Source organism: Somniosus microcephalus, chromosome 6, assembly GCF_052327205.1.
Source record: "Somniosus microcephalus isolate GS21.2 chromosome 6, FLI_Smic_1.0, whole genome shotgun sequence".
Lineage (NCBI taxonomy): Eukaryota > Metazoa > Chordata > Chondrichthyes > Squaliformes > Somniosidae > Somniosus > Somniosus microcephalus.
The window spans coordinates 21,681,055-21,702,154 of record NC_140992.1 but is presented as its reverse complement, the minus strand read 5'-3'; the positions used below and the strand labels follow the sequence as shown (position 1 = coordinate 21,702,154).

The following is a 21,100-nucleotide window of genomic DNA, read 5'->3' as shown; positions in this document are numbered from 1 at the left end:
ATGATACTGAGCAGCCTACGGGTGGCGCTGTCCAGGAAGAGTATAAATACTCAGGCACGGGCCCAGCTTGCGCAGGATATTCTTAACAGGAGCTAGTGAAAGACACAACTCGACCTCGATGTTGTAAAACAGTTGATTAAAGATTTGTTTAACGCTTAGACCAAGTGCCTAGTAGTTTTCTTACGCCACAACCTTTCTTATAGAATGGTTACAGAATCATAGAATGGTTACAGCATGGAAGAAAGCCATTCGCCCCGTTGAGCCCGTGCCGGCTCTCTGCAAGAGCACTTCAGCGAGTCCCACTCTCCCGCCTTTTTCCCGTAGCCCTGCAAATTTTTTTCCTTCAGGTCCTTATCCAATTCCCTTTTGAAAGCCATGATTGAATCTGCCTCCGCCACCCTTTCAGGCAGTGCATTCCAGATCCTAACCACTCGCTGCGTAAAAAAGTTTTTCCTCATGTCGCCTTTGGTTCTTTTGCCAATCATCTTAAATCTGTGTCCTCTGGTTCTCGTCCCTTCCGCCAATGGGAACAGTTTCTCTCTATCTACTCTGTCTAGACCCCTCATGATTTTGAACACCCCTATCAAATCTCCTCTCACTCTTCTCTGCTCTAAGGAGAATAACCCCAGCTTCTCCAGTCTATCCACATAACTGAAGTCCCTCATCCCTGGAATCATTCTCGTAAATCTTTTCTGCACCCTCTTTAAGGCCTTCACATCCTTCCTAAAGTGCGATGCCCAAAATTGGACACAATACTCCAGTTGAGGCCGAGCCAGTGTTTTATAAAGGTTCATCATAATTTCCATGCTTTTGTACTCTGTGTCTCTATTTATGAAGCCCACGATCCCGTAAGCTTTTTTAACCGCTTTCTCAACCTGCCCTGCCACCTTCAACGATTTGTGCACATATACCCCCAGGTCTCTCTGTTCATGCACCCCCTTTAGGATTGTACCATTTAGTTTATATTACCTCTCCTCATTCTTTCTACCAAAATGTATCACTTCGCATTTTTCTGCGTTAAATTTCATCTGCCACTTGTCCGCCCATTTCACCAGCCTGTCTATGTCCTCTTGAAGTCTGTCACTATCCTCCTAGCTGTTCACTATACTTCCAAGTTTTGTGTCATCTGCAAATTTTGAAATTATGCCCTGTACACCCACATCCAAGTCATTAATATATATCAAGAAAAGCAGTGGTCCCAGAACCGACCTCTGGGGAACACCACTGTATACGTTCCTCCAGTCCGAAAAACAACCGTTCACCACTACTCTCTGTTTCCTGTCACTTAGCCAATTCCGTATCCATACTGCCACTGTCCCTTTTATTCCATAGGCTTCAACTTTGCTGGCAAGCCTATTATGTGGCACCTCGTCGAATGCCTTTTGGAAATCCATGTACACCATGTCAACCGCATTGCCCTCATTAACCCTCTCTGTTACCTCATCAAAAAACTCGATCAAGTTGGTTAAACACGATTTGCTTTTAACAAATCCATGCTGGCTTTCCTTAATTAATCCACACTTGTCCAATTGACTGTTAATTTTGTCTCTGATTATCGTTTCTAAAAGATTTCCCACTACTGAGGTTAAACTGACTGGCCTGTAGTTGCTGGGTTTAACTTTACACCCTTTTTTGAACAATGGTTTAACATTTGCAATTCTCCAGTCCTCTAGCACCACTCCCGTTTCTAAGGAGGATTGGAAGATTATGGCCAGTACCTCCGCAGTTTCTTCCTTCACTTCCCTCAGCATCCTAGGAGGCGTCCCATCGATCTTGGTGACTTATCTACTTTAAGTACAGCTAACCTTTCTAACCTCCAGCTAACTTCCTCTTTATCGATTTATATCCTTCTAACCTCCACTACCTCCACCTTTACTATGTCTATGGCAGCATCCTCTTCCTTGGTGAAGACAGATGCAATGTACTCGTTTAGTACCTCAGCCATACCCTCTGCCTCCATGCATAGGTCTCCTTTTTGGTCCCTAATCAGTTGGACCACAACCTCTGGCTGTTCACCCTCCCCCCTCAGAATGTTCTGCATCAAGTATAAACATCGAGCAGCCCAATATTTGTGTTTCCCCTGGAGTGATACAACTGCTTCTCCTCCGAGACACTTATATGTAGTCCAAGATTGTTCCAGTGTCCAGCAATAGTTGACAGATCCTGAAAAAAAGAGACCCTCCCTTTTGCTCTCCCCTTCTCCTCTCCCCTTCACTCCCTTTCCATTTTCCCCATCTCGCTCTTTCACTCTCCCCATCACTCCCTTTTTACCGTCCTTGTCTGTCTCATGCTGAACTTCTCTTTTTTGCTCTTTTTAACCTTGGTGATGTTCTGTCCTGTGCGACTTGACAGTCCTCCCAATAATTAAAAAGGAAAGGTATACACAGACCAGATGTACAGCAATACTAGTTCTACTCTGCCCCGACCTTAACCCTTGCAAACAGCTGTCTTACTGCAACTGTGAGAATTTGTCCATCCCCACACCAACCAGCTGTATGTAAGCTGTATTTCTTAAGTAACGGTGTCAATTTGGTTCCAATTACATAGGATAGGATATACGGCACAGAAACAGGCCATCGGCCCAACCAGTCCATGCCGGCGTTTATGTACCACACGAGCCCCCAGTTCTATTAAATTGTGGGCAGCTCAGTTCTATGGGCTCACACTCACTAGGAACTGAGTGGGACTTCCCTTGAGCTGCTTTATTTATAGCTCTTACAGTCAGCAGATAGGAGGTGGGGAGGGGGAGGAGGAGGGGGAGGTGGGAGGTGGGGGGGCATCATCCCTTCAGTCTGGGGCTGGACTGCAGACCCAGCCCCAGAGGTGAAAGGGCAGTATGCAATCCCACTGCAACACCCAGTTCATGAACCTTGTTTTCAAATACATTTCTAATTGGCTGTTACAATTATGAAGCAAGAACAATGAGGTATAGCCCGACACGGCGAACATTAACACACCTTCGTGACAAGTTACAGACTGGTACCGCCAATGCATAAAGGTTAATCATTGTCAAGTGACGCAGCAGACAACAGAGTGGACATAGTTTCAGTGTTTGTAAATGATTGATAAAATTCAATGTCATCATAAAAAGCACATCATAAATGAGCTTCCCGCTGCCAAAAGTCCCCTTTTAGTATCTGTAATTATTGACCATTGAAACCCTTTGAGTGTTGCATATTTATATCAAAGAAACTCACATTCCAAGTCCATACCTTGTCAAAATGACACTAAAAAGCCGAGGGCTTTAGTGCTTTACCCATTGTGTTACAGCAAGGAACAATCTTTCCACAGATTACATTTCAGAAATGAACTCCCACACAAGAGTTGGGCTGATTGCCAGTTGGAGGACCAGAAAATGGAGCAGAACCTGGTTCCAGCGGGATTGCACCCAATTTGCCCACAACCAACATCACTAAAACAGATGATCGGGTCATTATCACATTGCTGTTTGTGGGAGCTTGCTGTGCGCAGATTGGCTGCTGCGTTTCCCACATTACAACAGTGACTACACTTCAGAAAGTACTTCATTGGCTGTAAAGCGCTTTGAGATGATCTGAGGTGGTGAAAGGCGCTATATAAATGCAAGTTCTTTCTTCACTAAAATTCAGTCCACACAGTATAAAAACGTGAAACAAAATACTCAAAGGCATTTCACAAGGAGATTAGCGAACAGGAAGCAGGACTTGAGAGAGGCTCGGCTGAAAGCACAGTCAAGGTGGCAAGTTCTGAGAAGGTTTTTTGATGGAGGGGAGAAAGGTAGCGAGGCAAAGGGGCTTAGGGAGAGAGTTCTAGAGTGCAGGCATGTAGCGGCTGAATGGTCCAACACCAATGGTGAGACAGAAAAGGAGGGGGAGCGGGAGAGAGAGAGGTACAGTTGGCCAGAATCAGAAGAACAGATGGTACAGGCTGGGGTGCAATGCTGGACGAGACTGCAGAGGTAGTAGGGAGAAAAGCCATGAAAGGATTTGAAGGGAAAAGGCAAGAATTTCAGAATCAATAACTTGGCCAACAGGAAGACAATGTAGGTTAGTGAGGGCAGCAGTGACACGTGAGCAGAACTTGTGTGGGATAATCTAGGGGTCACAGCGTTCTGGACGAGTTGGAGTTTGCGTAGGGTGGTGCGGGAGAGGCATTGGAGAAATTGAGCCATGAGGTGATGCAGCGGTAAAGGTAACAATGAATCAATCCTTTGAACTAGTGTACAATAGGCTTAGCTAATTTTTTCTTAATTTGGTCGACACAAGAACATAAGAAATAGGAGAAGGAATAGGCCACTTGGCCCCTCGAGCCTGCTCCGCCATTCAGTAAGATCATGGCTGATCTTGGGCTCAAAGCCACTTCCCCACCCGCTCCCCATAACCCTTCACTCACTTATCTTGCAAAAATGTGTCTATCTCCGCCTTAAATGTATTTAATGACCCAGCCTCCACAGCTCTCTGGGGCAGAGAATTCCACAGATTTATGACCCTCAGAGAAGAAATTCCTCCTCATCTCAGTTCTAAAAGGGCGACCCTTTATTCTGAAACTATGCCCCTGAGTTCTAGATTTCCCCACGAGGGGAAACATCCTCTCTGCATCTACCTTGTCGAGCCCCCTCAGTATCTTATATGTTTCAATAAGATCACCTCTCATTCTTCTAAATTCCAATGAGTATAGGCCCAGCCTGCTCAACCTTTCTTCATAGGTTCATAAGTCAACTCCCTCATCTCTGGAATTAACCTAGTGAATCATCTCTGAACTGCCTCCAATGCAAATATATCCTTCCTTAAATAAGGAGACCAAAACTGTACGCAGTACTCAAGGTGTGGTCTCACCAGTACCCTGTACAGTTGTAGCAGGACTTTCCTGCTTTTATATTTCAGCACCTTTGAAATAAAGGCCAACATTCCATTTACCTTTTTGATTACTTGCCGTACCTGCATGCTAACTTTTTGTGTTTCATGCACAAGGACCCCCAGGTCCCTCTGAACTGTAGCATTTTGTAATCTCTCTCCATTTAAATAATAATTTGCTTTTTTTTTTCCTGCTAAAGTGTATAACCTCGCACTTTCCCACATCATACTCCATCTGCCAAATGTTTGCCCACTCACTTAGCCTGTCTATATCCCTTTGCAGGTTCTTTGAATCCTCTGCACAACTTGCTTTCCCACCCATCTTTGTATCATCCGCAAACTTGGCTACATTACACTCGGTCCCTTCATCCAAGTCATTAATGTAGATTGTAAATAGTCGAGGCCCCAGCACCGATCCCTGTGGCACCCCACTAGTTACCGTTTGCCAACTGGAAAATGACCCATTTATCCCGACTCTCTGCTTTCTGTTAGTTAGCCAATTCTCTATCCATGCTAATATAATTCTCCCAATTCCGTGAGCTCTTATCTTGTGCAGTAACCTTTTATGTGGCACCTTATCGAATGCCTTCTGGAAATCCAAATACACCACATCCACTGGTTCACCTTTGTCTACCCTGCTCGTTACCTCCTCAAAGAACTCCAGCAAGACAGAAATAGTCACCAGCACTAAATTATACTGCATTTCAACAACAGCAATGTTGATGTAAGAGACAACACCCTTTTATGTTGCCAGTGTAAATGCTCTTTGATAAGAGCAGTTTTACTGTCCTTTCAAAAATTGATAGGGTCAATTCTGCAGGTAATCATCAGTGACAGATACATACCCATGGAGTCCTTTCATGACCTTTGATTATTTTCAGTTCATTATTTGCAGTTCTCGTTATTTTTAACACGCCTTGTTGCCAGGGGTCCTCCATGGAGTCCTGTACACACGAATCACACACAGAGTCCTGTACACACCCATCTCATCAGAACTCACTTATTCCCCTCAACTTCACTTCACTTCTAATCTATATATATAAATCGGTACTTCTGTCATTCTGTCTATCTGTCTGTCATCGCGTGTGCGTTGTGGTTATGCACTCGAAAGTTACAGGGCGTACCTACGCGTGCGTTACCTCCAAAGAAAGCTTACGCTTCCGAGACGGTTTTAAGCGTATTTACGTTTCGGCCGGGCTAAAATTGCGCCCGCGGTATCCCAAAAACCTTCAACATTCCGCTCATTAGCATCTCATTATCCGCTCATTAGCGACAGAGTGACCTCGAGCTCGACCAATCGTACGCCGGGTTGCTGCCGTGTGCCGCCGGGCCAATCGGTGCGCGTGTGGCCGGGCTTTATCGTTCTGAACCGAGGTGAGTCGCCGCCATCTTGATTCCAAACTTTTCCTTTCTTTTTCCCGCTTTCTGCGTCTTAAAAAAAAAAACGTTGCTTTTAAAACACATATTGTTTTTTAAAAAAATGATTTAGAAAGTAATTAACTTATCTAATCTCATTAATTTTCCTACCTTTCCCCGTTTTTCCAGGTAGGCCTAGAAGCCTCGGCGTCTCCTCCGCACCCACGCCCGAGCTAGGCACCTCCCGGCCCCACTCGAAGGCTGGAGGGCCGAGCCTCAGCCCAGCGGCGCTAGGGTGCACGCGCAGCAGGAGCTGAGACGTCTCTCTCTGCCGGGGCTTGCTGAGCGTCCAGCGTTACCCTGGCAACCGGGCCCGCCGGACGTATCGCACAGCCGCAATCGGCGGTCTTCTCATCGGGGGGAGGGGGGGGCAGCCGTGACCCTCGGGGGGGGGCCGCGACCCTCGGGGGGGGGGGGGGCGCGACCCTCGGGGGGGGGGGCCGCGCGCGCAGCAGGAGCAGCTGAGACGCGGCGTCTCTCTCTCTGGCTTGGTCAGCGTCACGGTTGCCCTGGCAACCGGGCCCGCCGGCCGAGAGAGACGCCGCGTCTCAGCTCCTGCTGCGCGCGCAATCGGCGGTCTTCACCTCGGGGGGGGGGGGGGCGCGACCCTTGGGGGGGGCGACCCTCGGGGGGCGCGACCCTCGGGGGGGGCGCGACCCTCGGGGGGGGCGCCCCCCGCCCTCCCTCCCCCCCGCCCTCCATCCCCCCCTCCCCTCCCCCCGCCCTTCCCCCCGCCCTCCCTCCCTTCCTCCCCCCCGCCCTCCCTCCCCCGCCCTCCCTTCCCCGCCCTCCCCCCCGCCCTCCCTTCCCCTCCCTCCCCTCCCCCCGCCCTCCCTTCCCCTCCCCTGCCCTCCCTTCCCCCCCTCCCTCCCTTCCCCTCCCCTGCCCTCCCTTCCCCCCCTCCCTCCCTTCCTTCCCCCCTCCCTTCCCCGCCCTCCCCCTCCCCCCTCCCTCCCTTCCCCGCCCCTCCCCCTCCCTCCCCTCCCCCCCGCCCTCCCTTCCCCTCCCCTCCCTCCCCCCTCCCCTCCCCTCCCTCTCTTCCCCCCAGTCGCTCTCTCTCTTCCCCCCAGTCGCTCTCTCTCTTCCCCCCAGTCGCTCTCTCTCTTCCCCCCAGTCGCTCTCTCTCTCTCTTCCAACAACAACATGCCCTCGAAAAAGCCTCGGCACCGCCGGGCACTTCAGCTAGTATATAAAGAAAATAATGAACCTGCCAGAGAATAATGATCTCCGCCTTTGAAGAGATTTAAGAAATACATGTGCAAAAGACAAAATATCCAACAAAGTATCCGATTCAGGTCACGAGAGGGTATAATTGTTATACCCCTGAGTTGTGATATCATATGCGTAGACATAGGGCAGTGTGAGTGAATGGGAGTGACTGAAACCACTGAACACATCGACCTTGGCTCAGTTGGTAGCACTCTCGCCTCTGAGTCAGAAGGTTGTGGGTTCAAGTCCCACTCCAGTCATTTAAGCACAAAATCTATCTGACACTTTAAAGTAGTACTGAAGGAGCGCTGCACTGTCGGAGGTTCTGTCCTTTGGAGGAGGCGCTAAACAGTCTGCCCTCTAAGATAAAGGATCCCATGGCACTTTTTGAAGACAAGCAGGGGAGTTCTCCCCGGTGTCTTGGGGCCAATATTTATCCCTCAACCAACATCACTAAAACAGATTATCTGATCATTATCACATTGCTGTTTGTGGGAGCTTGCTGTGCGCAAATTGGCTGCTGCGTTTCCCACATTACAACAGTGCCTACACTCCAAAAGTGCTTAACTGGCTGTAAAGCGCTTTGGAACATCCTGAGGTTGTGCGTGTCTAATTCTTCCTGTAATAAGTTACTTTGGGATTGCTCATCCAGAACACAAGTTTAAGAGAAACCCAGGAAAGAAGTGAATCACTCACCTTAAAGGTCTGAGCTAAAAGAGGGTTCTTGAATATCTGCCCACATTTGGGACTTCTACCCTGTATCAGGAGATCTTTTCCGTGTTGGTTTCCTGGGCTCTGCAGGGCGCTCGCCCCTTTCTCCCAGTGAAATGCGGTGATTTCAGCGACAGGGCAGCCTCTTTCTGCCAGCTCGATAGCAGGCTGCAGAATTTCACCCAAAGAGAGCTAGTGGGCAGAAACATATTAGAAAATTCAATGCAACATTCAACTTTACAATTATCAAACTCCATCGAGTCTCACCAGAGAGGTGCATAAACAAATTCACCAGGGACTACACAAAGGATTCCCTCTCCGGTCCAACCACCAGAAAGAAACTGAGCAACAGACAAAGGCCATTTCTTCTGCCTTTCCTCGACCATTAACCATATTGCATATTCCATGGAGGAACTGCTATTCCACTGCTCCAAGAATAATTGATTTGATCATTCCTATTATGAAAACAGTAACAATGGGAAATAGAAGCTGTGACACTGGGGATCATTTTAACCTAACTCAGCAAGCAGGAATCCCACGGGATCGGGTGGAACGCGGGTCTTACACCCCGCCCAATATTGCTCCCCATTGACTTTAATCGGCCGGGGTGTAAAACCAGTGTTGCGCCCGATCCCGTCAGTTTCCCGACGGGCGGGTTAGGTTAAAATTGGCCCCAACATCTTTGAAAAGCTTTGCTGTGTATGTTACGAGAAAGTCATGTAGATACCTATGGAATGTGTAATGGGTTTATATCAAATCCTGTAAATTCCACTCCCATAGGATTGGGCAGGGTGGAAATTACTGCGAGCTATATCATCTTACAAATGCTTATTGTGCTCGTGTCAAATCCTTCTTCCAACTTTTTTAATGGAGTGTGAACCCATTTATTTTACACGGGTTAACACGCCATTAAATAGCCAGGTGATGTTATCGTACAAATGCTTTTATAGAAGAACATTGCTGACACAACCGTTTCTTTCTTCACATAACAAACGTTAAATCCTAACAGATTCCCTGCTACAACAACAAAGATAACTTGCATTTATATTGGCCCAGAAATTCGGGTCGGAGGCTTCCCGCGGGAGCAAGCCTCCCACCTGCACTTATCTAGCGCGCCAGCCGTTGAGCTGTGGGCCCGCGTGGGATTCCGATCCTGGGCCTGCTCCAACTGCCGCCGCGCAGTGCTTGCGTATCCCAGGGGCGCAGTTAGTTCGAAGCGTCCCCTGGGATCACGTGGGCCATGGACAGCCAATGGTAGCAGGGAATCTCTATTCATAGGTTTGACAGGAAGACCTGTCAAATCTATGAATACAATTCAGCCCCAAAACATAACTAAAACTTCAAATAATTTTTTTTTTAAATCACAATTTTAAAATAACTATAAATTACATAAAATAACTATTTTGAACAATAATTTAAATTTTTGAAAAAATTAATTACAGTTTCTAACAGGGCTAAAAATAAACTTATCTTTCTTTAAAGTATTTAAAAATAATAAACCTGTGGAAAAAAAGTTTTTATTTTACTTAATTCACCACTTACCTTGTTAAAAGCAGGCCTTGCGACTGCTTTTTACAAGCGTAGCTGCTGGAGACTTACCCTCCCGGAAAAACCTGCAAAAAAACCGGAAGTTCCAGGCGTACGCGCTGCCTCTCTGGTGCACGCGTTCGACCTGTGAACCCCTTACTTCAAGGGAACGGAAGTTCCGGTTTCCCGCGCATGCGCAGTGCATGCACGAAACCGACACTTTCATTGGACCTACGCGTGAGTACCCAGTGCATACTCACCCGTGGGGACCCGAAGTTCTGGCTCATTAATATTATCATAGTGCCTTTAATGTAGTAAAATGTCCCAAGGTGCTTCACGGGAGCGTTATCAAACAAAATTTGATACCGAGACACACAAGGAGATATTAGGGCAGATGACCAAAAGCTTGGCCAAAGAGGTAGGTTTAAAGGAGCGTCTTAAAGGAGGAAAGAGAGGTAGAGAGGCGGAGAGGCAAGGGAGGGAATTCCAGAGCTTAGGGCCCAGGCAATAGAAGGCACGGCCACCAATAGCGGAGCGATTAAAATCGGGGTTGCGCAAGAGGCCAGAATTGGAGGAGCGCAGGTATCTCGGAGGGTTGTAGGGGCTGGAGGAGGTTACAGAGATAGGAAGGGATGAGGCCATGGAGGGATTTGAAAACAAGGATGAGAATTTTAAAATCGAGGTGTTGCCAAACAGGGGGCCAATGTAGGTCAGTGAGCACAGCCATGTCTGCATTGCTGTCTTCATTTTGTGTGTCTCCACGAGATGATCAATTATCTGATTTGGGTTTAAAGTAGCTCGGAGCACAAGAGATGATCTTTTCCCCCTCTTTGCTAATTTTTAGTGAAAAAAGGAGATGCTGTGGCGGTACCACTGGTTGTCCCTTACATTGAGATACATAATTCCCTTTAACTTACCTTACTGTATGTGTCTGCTACTATCCTCAGGCTTCTCTCCTGTACTCTGACGTCATGACATCATGATGTCAGAGCTCGGAACCTTCCAACAGTAGAGCTTGGAACCTGCTGGCAGTTGAGCTGGGAAACGTCTAGTTAGTCCTCGTGGCGTCCCCGCTGGGGAAAGACCTACACCATGGTGTTCCTACAGTCAGCCATCTTACCTGCTACCTTACCTGTTGTATTTAACCTGTTCCTGTAAATAAACAACTTATTTATAGTTCGTCGAAGTCGAACTCGATTATTTAGTGGCGATGCACACAAATCGCTACATTGATGACCCAACGACGTGAGTACGGGAGCTCATCAATTCCAACACTACAATTGGTGAACCCGTATCCGTGAACGATTTTCACGGTAGCAACGCGCGCCTGAACCTCGTCTTCCCACAAGACGACCGACGCACAACCGACGAACAACCACGGAACAGCAACCGCCTAACACCAATTCCTCCAAAGGCGACCCCGTCTTTGCGAACGTATTCGCAAGGTAAGCGCAGTCTGGAGCAGATCCCGTTTGACACGGACAAAACTCAACCGGACCCCATTTTTTTGTGAGCAATTTTCACAAAAGAAGCACGCCATGGAAGCACCAGCCGTTTTGCTGTCGTTACCGCAATCCAGAGAGCCACAGTCTCCCTCGTGCTTTATAAAGGTAGAAGCCCCGTTCAACGAGAACATCGATGCGGCGCCGACCACGCACTTGCTTACGGTCCCTGTACTTGTCTTTCCTACCGCCACACGGATCGTCCGCCTCTACGTCCAAAGCAACAGCAAGTATACATCTCTCCAAGCACGGGGTACAGCATGTTCGGGCCCACAAAATCGGAGCGCACCCTGCGGGGATACCACGAGGGCTCACCCGCACGAAACACGAGGACCCATCCCTCGCAAACCACGAGGACCTATCCCTCGTGAAAAACGATGACTCCTTCTCCGCCAACGACGCACCAGCCCTTCAGCCTGCTGGTTCTGTTACCTACTATACGATTCGGCGTGAACAAAAAGCGAGCCACCCTCCGGGCTGTGTTCTCCTAAAGCTACAACAGTTACAAGTGTTGCCACCCTCCAGGCAGAGTTGACCCCTCCTGAAAGCAATAACAACCCGGACCGTTGCCGCCCTTTCTCCAGTTTTCCCTTTAACAAACGCAAACCTCTACTGACGCTGCACACATCGAGGACGGGTCCAACGGGCATCCTGCGGCCGCGATCAGCCACATGAAAGTTGCTGGCCTCACCGATCACTGATCAACGCAGCAACTCTTCACCCTCCGTTGTGTTATCGTCATAGCACTATGGCACGCACCGTTCCATGCGTTCCAGCCTCCCGAAGGTTTCGCTCACCTGTCGGCGAGTTCACCGACCTCGCCTGTCAAGTCCTTCTGGATCGCTCGTTTAGCGTTCCTGCAGAGTTCGTTGGAACAAGGACTTGTTTCAACATCAATGGAGACATCGCCCGTGTCCGCCCAACCTGCCCGTCACTCTGACAAGGCCTGCTGTTTCACACGTCTCCACGGTCCTTCGCCTGACGGATACGTTTTATTCGCCACGACGCGCGTAAGGATCCGCTCACGTGCAGCATCTTCAGACCTCGCCTACCAAGTCGAGACAGCACGACCGCCGAGACCACTAGCTCGTCAGACCATCTCATCCTTGGACTTTCGTTAAAGCGAATTCTGGGGGGGCCTATGTGGCGGTACCACTGGTTGTCCCTTACATTGAGATACATAATTCCCTTTAACTTACCTTACTGTATGTGTCTGTTACTATACTCAGGCTTCTCTCCTGTACTCTGACGTCATGACGTCAGAGCTCGGAACCTTCCAACAGTAGAGCTCGGAACCTGCTGGCAGTTGAGCTCGGAACCTGCTGGCAGTTGAGCTGGGAAACTTCTAGTTAGTCCTCGTGGCATCCCCGCTGGGGAAAGACCTACACCATGGTGCTCCTACAGTCAGCCATCTTACCTGCTACTTTACCTGTTGTATTTAACCTGTTCCTGTAAATAAACAACTTATTTATAGTTCGTCGAAGTCGAACTCGATTATTTAGTGGCGATGCACACGAATCGCTACAACGCAATATAAAGAGGGACGACGACTGAAGCCATACTTTACCTTCTTACTTCCAAACAGAGAGACGGTATCACACCAGCCAGCGGCAGCTCCAGGCACAGTGACAAGGTTGGCATGGAACAACGGTAAAGGGTTCGTCTCAACAAAGCCTTCCATTTTTAACAGGTCAAGGGTCAATGCTTGTGGTGTCCTGCCACTGCAGACGAGAAAGAGGTTGTACATTAGCGATCCATTCAGGATACCAAATTTTATATAACATTTTTTAATTTTAAATGTCAATTGTTGCACTGTCCTCTACTACATTTTCAAAGTCTTTGTATAAGTGGCTCGTTGGATTCCAAGGGCTGCACCCAAGTATCTCACAAAGACAAACTACTTGGACATTCGTGTTCCAAATTACCTTTGCACCTTAAAAAAGTACCTTGCAATTTTTTTAAGTCATGTACAGCTTGGAGAAGGCACTTACTGTTACAGCTATCACATTGGGGGGGGGTGGGTCACACATGGTTTAAAAACACATGCAATTGACCCCTCAGGCTAATACCTGGAGCAAGCCAATGCATATAGTAGTTTAGTGGGAGGGGAGTAACGTGGGTAACTTATGAATTTGAACTACTGTTTCTTACCTTCCATTTAGTCCATATACTTTCTTAGTTGTAGCATCGTAAAACAGGCAATTGCAGTCTCCACCAAGGCCAGTGCTGAATGGTTCAGTCAGATTCAAGACTGCTGCCATGGCAACGGCCGCATCGGCAGCATTCCCACCTTTTTTCAGTATATCTGCAAACATCAATGTTTCCCGTGAAATCTTACACAGAGGCTAGTTTACATGTGAAAAATCGCACTGATTTTCTGCACTCTGTAAATTTTGTGTTGCTTTTGCATCCGAGTATTGTGCTTTTTGTTATGAATTTATATTTTCTTCAATAACTTTTGTTATTACGGAATGAAATTCAGCAATTTTCTGCATGCAGCATGACCTGGGCGACATCTAGGCTTGGGTTGATAAGTGGCAATTAACACGTGTGCCACACAAGTGCCAGGCAATGACCATCTCCAATAAGAGAGAACCTAACAATCTCCCCATGACATTCAATGGCATTACCATTGCCCAATCCCCCGCCAGTAACATCTTGGGGGTCACCATTGACCTGAAACATAGAAACATAGAAGATAGGAGCAGGAGTAGGCCATTCGGCCCCTCGAGCCTGCTCCGCCATTCAATGCGATCATGGCTGATCATCCAAATTCAGTACCCTGTCCCTGCTTTCTCCCCATATCCCTTGATCCCTTTAGCCTTAAGAAATATATCCAACTCCTTCTTGAATATATTTAATGAATTGGCCTCTACTGCCTTCTGTGGTAGAGAATTCCACAGGTTCACCACTCTCTGGGTGAAGAAATTCCTCCTCATTTCTGTCCTAAATGGCCTACCCCTTATCCTTAGACTGTGACCTCTGGTTCTGGACTCCCCGACCATTGGGAACATCCTTCCTGCATCTAGTCTGTCCAGTCCTGTCAGAATTTTATAAGTTTCAATGAGATCCCCTCTCATTCTTCTAAACTCCAGCGAGTACAAGCCCAAGCGACCCAATCTCTCCTCATACGTCATTCCTACCATCCCAGGTATCAGCCTGGTGAATCTTCGCTGAACTCCTTCCATGGCAAGAACATCCTTCCTCAGATAAGGCGACCAAAACTGCACACAATACTCAAGATGTGGTCTCACCAAGGCCCTGTATAACTGCAGCAAGACATCCTTGTTCCTGTACTCAAACCCTCTCGCTACGAAGGCCAACATGCCATTTGCCTTCTTAACCACCTGCTGCACCTGCATGCTTACCTTCAGTGACTGGTGCACAAGGACACCCAGGTCTTGTTGCACTTCCCCTTCTCCCAATCTATTGCCATTCAGATAATAATCTGCCTTCCTGTTTTTGCCACCAAAGTGGATAACCTCACATTTATCCACGTTATATTGCATCTGCCATGCTTTTGCCCAATCACCCAATCTGTCCAAATCATCTTGGAGTTTCTCGGCATCCTCCTCACAGCACACACACCCACCCAGCTTTGTGTTGTCTGCAAATTTGGAGATATTACATCTAGTTCCCTTGTCTAGATCATTAATATATATTGTGAATAGCTGGGGTCCAAGGACCGATCCCTGCGGTACCCCACTAGTCACTGCCTGCCACTCGGAAAAAGACCCGTTTATTCCAACTCTTTGCTTTCGATCTGCCAACCAGTTCTCTATCCAAATCAATACCTTGCCCCCAATCCCATGTGCCTTAACTTTACACGCTAATCTCTTATGTGGGACCTTATCGAAAGCCTTCTGAAAGTCCAAATACACCACATCCACTGGTTCTCCCTTATCTATTTTACCAGTTACATCCTCAAAAAATTCCAGTAGATTAGTCAAGCACGATTTACCTTTTGTAAATCCATGTTGACTTTGTCCGACCCTGTCACTGTTTTCCAAGTGCTCTGCTATTACATCTTTTATAATGGACTCTAGCATTTTCCCCACTACCGATGTCAGGCTTACCGGTCTGTAATTCCCCGTTTTCTCTCTGCACCTTTTTTGAATAGTGGGGTAACATTTGCTACTCAACTGGTCCAGCCACATAAATGCCATGGCTACAAGAGCAGGTCAGAGGCTAGGTATTCTGTGGCGAGTGGCTCACCTCCTGACTCCCTAATGCCTTTCCACCATTTACAAGGCACAAGTCAGGAGTGTGATGGAATACTCTCCACTTGCCTGGATGAATGCAGCTCCAACAACACTCAAGAAGCTCGACACCATCCAGGACAAAACAGTCTGCTCGACTTAAACATCCATTCCCTCCACCACCGGCATACTGTGGCTGCAGTGTGTGCCATCTACAGGATACACTGCAGCAAGGTTTCTTCGGCAGCATCTCCCAAACCCACGACCTCCAACACCTAGAAGAACAAGGACGGCAGGTGTATGGGAACACCGTCACCTCAAAGTTCCCCTCCAAGTCACACACGATCCCAACTGGGACATACATCGCCGATCCTTCATCGTCACTGGGTCAAAATCCTGGAACTCTCTACATAACAGCACCGTGGGAGTACCTTCACCACACGGCCTGCAGCGGTTCAAGAAGGCCGCTCACCACCATCTTCTCAAAAGCAACTAGAGATGGGCAATAAAAGCCGGCCTTGCCAGCGATGTCCACATCCCGAGAATGAGCAATAAAAAGAATTCTCCCACATCCCAAGCCCTAGGGGTCTGTACTGAGTTAGTTGATCACTCCCCGGTAGCAACTGGAGTGCTACAATTGGTTTCAGGAGCCCCTGAGATAGGAGGGTCAGGGTGGGAACTATCCAGCAACCCCTGCTGGAAGGGTATAGGTGTTGGGTGAGAATGGGATTGGGCTCAGCTGCAATGTCCTCTCTGGTCATAAATGAACCGTACCAACTTGAGTAAGATACTGGAGGGTGCTACAGGTGAGGTAAGATACAGTTGATGCCGTCAGAACAACAGATGAGGAGTGAAAATTAACAAAGGTAAAATGCTTACAATTCTTCTGCAAAAAGAGTATTTAACAATTTTGGCGGAGTGACAGATAACTTAACTTGCCCAATTCACAAAGAAACTCATTTCGGGGACAGTTGAACCCATTTCATCGGGACATCTTGGTGGAAACTAACTCTTCTTGATTAACCCACCAAACAGGAGTCACAGTTGACCGTTCAATCTCCCCCCGTCTACCAGCATTTCAAATCAGTCAGCAATTCAATCAACCGTGAGACCACAGAACGACTGGACTCCTTCGGCTGACTGAAATGGCATAGGCTGGGATTGGCAATCGGAACAATCGGCCGGGGCTCACGGCTGGCCTCTGTCTGTGTGTCTCCCCAGCCCAGCAGTTCTCCCAGTCTCCCGCCATTTCCTTTGGTAGAGAAAATAGAAAAAAAATAAAGAACTTGCATTTCTTTAGCACCTTTCATAATCTCAGGACGTCCCAAAGTGCTTTACAGCCAATCAACTACTTTTGAAGCATAGTCACTGTTGTAAAGTAGAAAACATGGCAGCCAATTGCGCACAGCAAATGCCCACGAACAGCAATAACACAATGACCAAATAACGTGTTTTTAATGATATTGGCTGAGGGCTAAATATTGGCCGGGACACCGGGGCGAACTCCCAAGCTCTTCTTCAAAATAGTGCCCCGTCCACCTGAGGGGGCTTCGGCTTAATGTCTCGTCCGAAAGATGACATATCTGACCACACAACCTTCTGACCCAGAGGCAAGAGTGCTACCCACTGAGCCACGGCTCACTCAGTGAGGCTCAACTGTTTTACTGACACACAAACAGATGCAACTCTCACAGCTGACTGAAATGGCAGCCAACTGAACAGCAGTCATCCTGCCTAACCGGATTGATGATGTTTCAATCCTGCTGTGGTCCACTGAAGATCACTGGTTCCTGGCAGGTCATGCTCATAAAGCAGGCATCCCCACTTGAGTAGTTTCATCACAGTTACTACACTTCAAAGTAAACCATTGGCTGTGAAACACTTGGCACATCCTGAGGAATGAAAAGTGCTATATAAATGCAAGTTCCTTCGACTGTATAAACACCCAACTGTACGATAAAAATTCACACCAATGGAGTAACTTTCACTGTTTATAACTGCTGGGGTAAAGGATTGTCTTCCCCACACGGGCGATAATCTGGTACAGTGGAATACCCGTCCATTGTAGAACCCATCTGATTTTCTATCCACTGTAATCGAGCTATTCTGATCTGGAATGCACTGCCTGAAAGGGCGGTGGAAGCAGATTCAATAGTAACTTTCAAAAGGGAACTGGATAAATACTGGAAGGGCAGAAAATTACAAGACTATGGGGAAAGGGCAGGGGGGAGTGGGACTAATTGGATAGCTCGTTCAAAGAGCCGGCATGGGCACGATGGTCCAAAGAAAGTTTGAATAAATATATTATTCACTTACTCCCAATAATGTGTGCCTGCACCTGTAGAGGAGTATATTTGGGCCAGAACTTCGGGTCCCCACGGGTGAGGACGCGCTGGGTACTCACACGTAGGCCCAACGAAAGTGCCGGTTTCGTGCATGCACTGCGTATGCGTGGGAAACCGGAACTTCCATTCCCTTAAAGGAAGGGGTTCAGGGGTTCACAGGTCGAATGCGTGCACCGGAGAGGCAGCGCGTATACCTGGAACTTCCATTTTTTTTACAGGTTTCTCCGAGAGGGTAAGTCTTCAGGAGTTACACTTTTAAAAAGCAGTCGCAAGTCCTGCTTTTAACAAGGTAAGTGGTGAATTAAGTTAAATTAAAACAATTTTCCACAGGTTTATTATTTTTAAATACTTTAAAGAAAGGTCAGTTTATTTTTAGCCCCGTTAGAAAATGTAATTAATTTTTTCAAAAATGTAAATTATTGTTTAAAAGTTATTTTATGTAATTTATAGTTATTTTAAAAATGTGATTTTTTTAAAAATGTAACTGAAGTTTTAGTGATGTTTTGGGGCTGAATTGTATTCATAGATTTGACAGCTCTTCCTGTCAAATCTATGAATACAGATTCCCTGCTACCATTGGCTCTCCATGGCCCACGTGATCCCAGGGGACGCTTCGAACTAACTGCGCCTCTGGGATACGCAAGCACTGCGCGCCAGCAGTTGGAGCAGGCCCAGGATCGGAATCCCACGCGGGCCCACAGCTCAACGGCCGGCGCGCTAGGTAAGTGCAGGTCAGAGGCTTGCACACCCGCGGGAAGCCTCCGACCCGAATTTCTGGGCCATTACTCTTTATTACTGTGACGATAGCAAAATGCTGCAGATGCTGGAAATCCGAAATAACAACAGAAAATGCTGGAAAAACTCAGCAGGCCAGGCAACATCCGTGGAGAGAAATTAGAGTCGACGTTTCGGTTCAAAACCCTTTTTCAAAACTGGAAAGGAAATGAAACAGATGGAAAGGCTGGGCTGGGAGGGAACAAAAGAAGTGAAGAGACATTAAGAGGTATTCAAAACGAGACGAGATGGTGATAGGACTAGTAAAGAGACAAAGGACGGCTCAGATTAGGTGTGAAATGTACTGGCAGAATGAGAGACAGCAGCCATGTAAAAAAAAAAGAGGAAAGGGGGGAAGGGAGGGAAAACCCAAAACAAAGGGGTGGGGAAAAAAATATATAAGTAAAAATGTAATGGGGGCCGAGGTTATGATCTGAAATTGTTGAACTCGATATTGAGTCCGGAAGGCTGCAAAGTACCTAATCGGAAGATGAGGTGCTGTTCCTCGAGTTTACGTTGAGCTTCCGTAGAACAATGCAAGAGGCCAAGGACGGTGAGGTCCAAGTGGGAATGGAGCGGTGAATTAAAATGACAGGCGACCGGAAGCTCGGGGTCACCCTTACAGACTGAACGGAGGTGTTCCGCAAAGCGGTCACCCAATCTGCGTTTGGTCTCCCCAATGTAGAGGAGACCGCATCGTGAGCAGCGAATACAGTATACTAGATTGCAAGAAGTACAAGTAAATCGCTGTTTCACCTGGAAGGGGTGTTTGGGGCCCTGGACAGTGGGAAGGGGGAAGGTATAGGGGCAGGTGTTACATCTCCTGCGCTTGCACGGGAAGGTGCCAGGCGAAGGGGAAGGGGTGCTGTGGGTGATAGAGGAGTGGACTAGGGTGTCTCAGAGGGAGCGGTCCCTACGGAATGCTGAAAGGGGAGGGGAGGGGAAGATGCATTTGGTGGTGGGATCACTTTGGAGGTAGCGGAAATGGCGGAGGATGATCCGTTGAATGTGGAGGCTGGTGGGGTGAAAGGTGAGGACAAGGGGAACCCTATCGTGGTTCCGGGAGGGAGGGGCAGGGGTGAGGGCAGAATTGCGGGAGATAGAACGGACACGGTCGAGGGCCGTGTCAACCACGGTAGAGGGGAATCTTCGGTTGAGGAAAAAGGAAGACATGTCGGAAGCACTGGTGTGGAAGGTGACATTGTTGGAGCAGATGCGGCGGAGACGGAGAAACTGGGAGAATGGAATAGAGTCCTTACAGGAGGTGGGGTGGGAGGAAGTGTAGTCTTTATTACTGACAATGTTACACTTGTGTTTATCAATACAGAACAAGGAATATATTTCTCACTCACTGCTCATCATGGTACCCAATAGTACCTTCCGCCTTTACCCCTGGTGTAATGGCCAACCTTATACAAAACAGACAGCAAAACTGAAGCCCACTGTGTTAACCTGTTCTTTCGTAATTGTTTTCCCGCCCATCTGATTGGGCAAAGTGACCCAGGGGAGCGAGTGGGAGCAGTACCAGGAGGAGGTAGATCAGGCACTGCTGGCTGGGGTCAGCAGCTACTGTTGGCAGGACACTGCGGGTCTCGAGTCCGCCATGGCCCTTTTGGGTAGAAGTCATAGAAACATAGAAGATAGGAGCAGGAGTAGGCCATTCGGCCCCTCGAGTCTGCTCCGCCATTCAATGCCATCATGGCTGATCATCCAAGTTCAGTACCCGGTCCCTGCTTTCTCCCCATACCCCTTGATCCCTTTAGCATTAAGAAATATATCCAACTCCTTCTTGAATATATTTAACGAATTGGCCTCAACTGCCTTCTGTGGTAGAGAATTCCACAGGTTCACCACTCTCTGGGTGAAGAAATTCCTCCTCATTTCTGTCCTAAAAGGCTTACCCCTTATCCTTAGACTGTGACCCCTGGTTCTGGACTCCCCGACCATTGGGAACATCCCTCTGGTTCTTAACCAATCAGTCTAGATTTACGGATAGTCACCCAGTGATTTCGATCATCCAGAGTTGAGACCAGCCCAGTTTCCAACTCTCACATTAAAACAAAGGTGCATGACTCATGTGTTACTCTTAAAGCTCATCATGCTGCTCTGTGTACTCCGATACACTCCACTAAAGAACGCTAGTCCAGGAGAAAAAGTTAACAGAAATTATTGAAAGAAAATCTACATCTAGGGGTGAATTTGCTGGGAGATTCTCCCACTCCGCTGCTGTAACACCAGCGGACATGCTGCGGAAATCCTGTTATGTGCGCGTCAATGCGGTTTCCGCCAAACTTCCGCCCAAGTTGCCCCAGCGCAGCGGGAGAAACATCCGAGGAAATTCACCCCCTCCCCCCCTGCGGTTGCCAATTGATTTGACTGAGTGTCAAAATGGCCATGACTCATACAAGGTTTCAGCGGAGTGAGTGCTGGTTACTTGTCAGATCAATAAATGTAAACCAGTCCTTACCAAGTCCTGCGCTTGTAGCTAATGGTTGGCTGGTTGCCGTGCAACCCCCCGTGCACACAACCGGCGATCGGCGAGAAGCAAACGGAAGCATTTTTGTCCGTGGCGTCCTGCAGCGTTG

The 21,100-nt window shown here is 48.0% G+C and overlaps 1 protein-coding gene across 1 annotated transcript in view; it reads right to left on the bottom strand.

Annotated features, from left to right (window-relative positions):
- The window catches only part of LOC147115529 (uncharacterized), a 68,214-nt gene extending 47,114 nt beyond the window's left edge, over positions 1-21,100 (bottom strand). Inside the window, exons 1-4 of the mRNA XM_085989835.1 lie at positions 20,983-21,100; positions 13,349-13,502; positions 12,765-12,918; positions 8,154-8,360 (exon numbers count right to left, since the gene is read on the bottom strand). Of these exons, the coding sequence (XP_085845961.1) occupies positions 8,154-8,360; positions 12,765-12,918; positions 13,349-13,502; positions 20,983-21,073 (606 nt within the window). The 5' untranslated portion in view covers positions 21,074-21,100. The remainder of the gene's footprint in view (positions 1-8,153; positions 8,361-12,764; positions 12,919-13,348; positions 13,503-20,982) is intronic.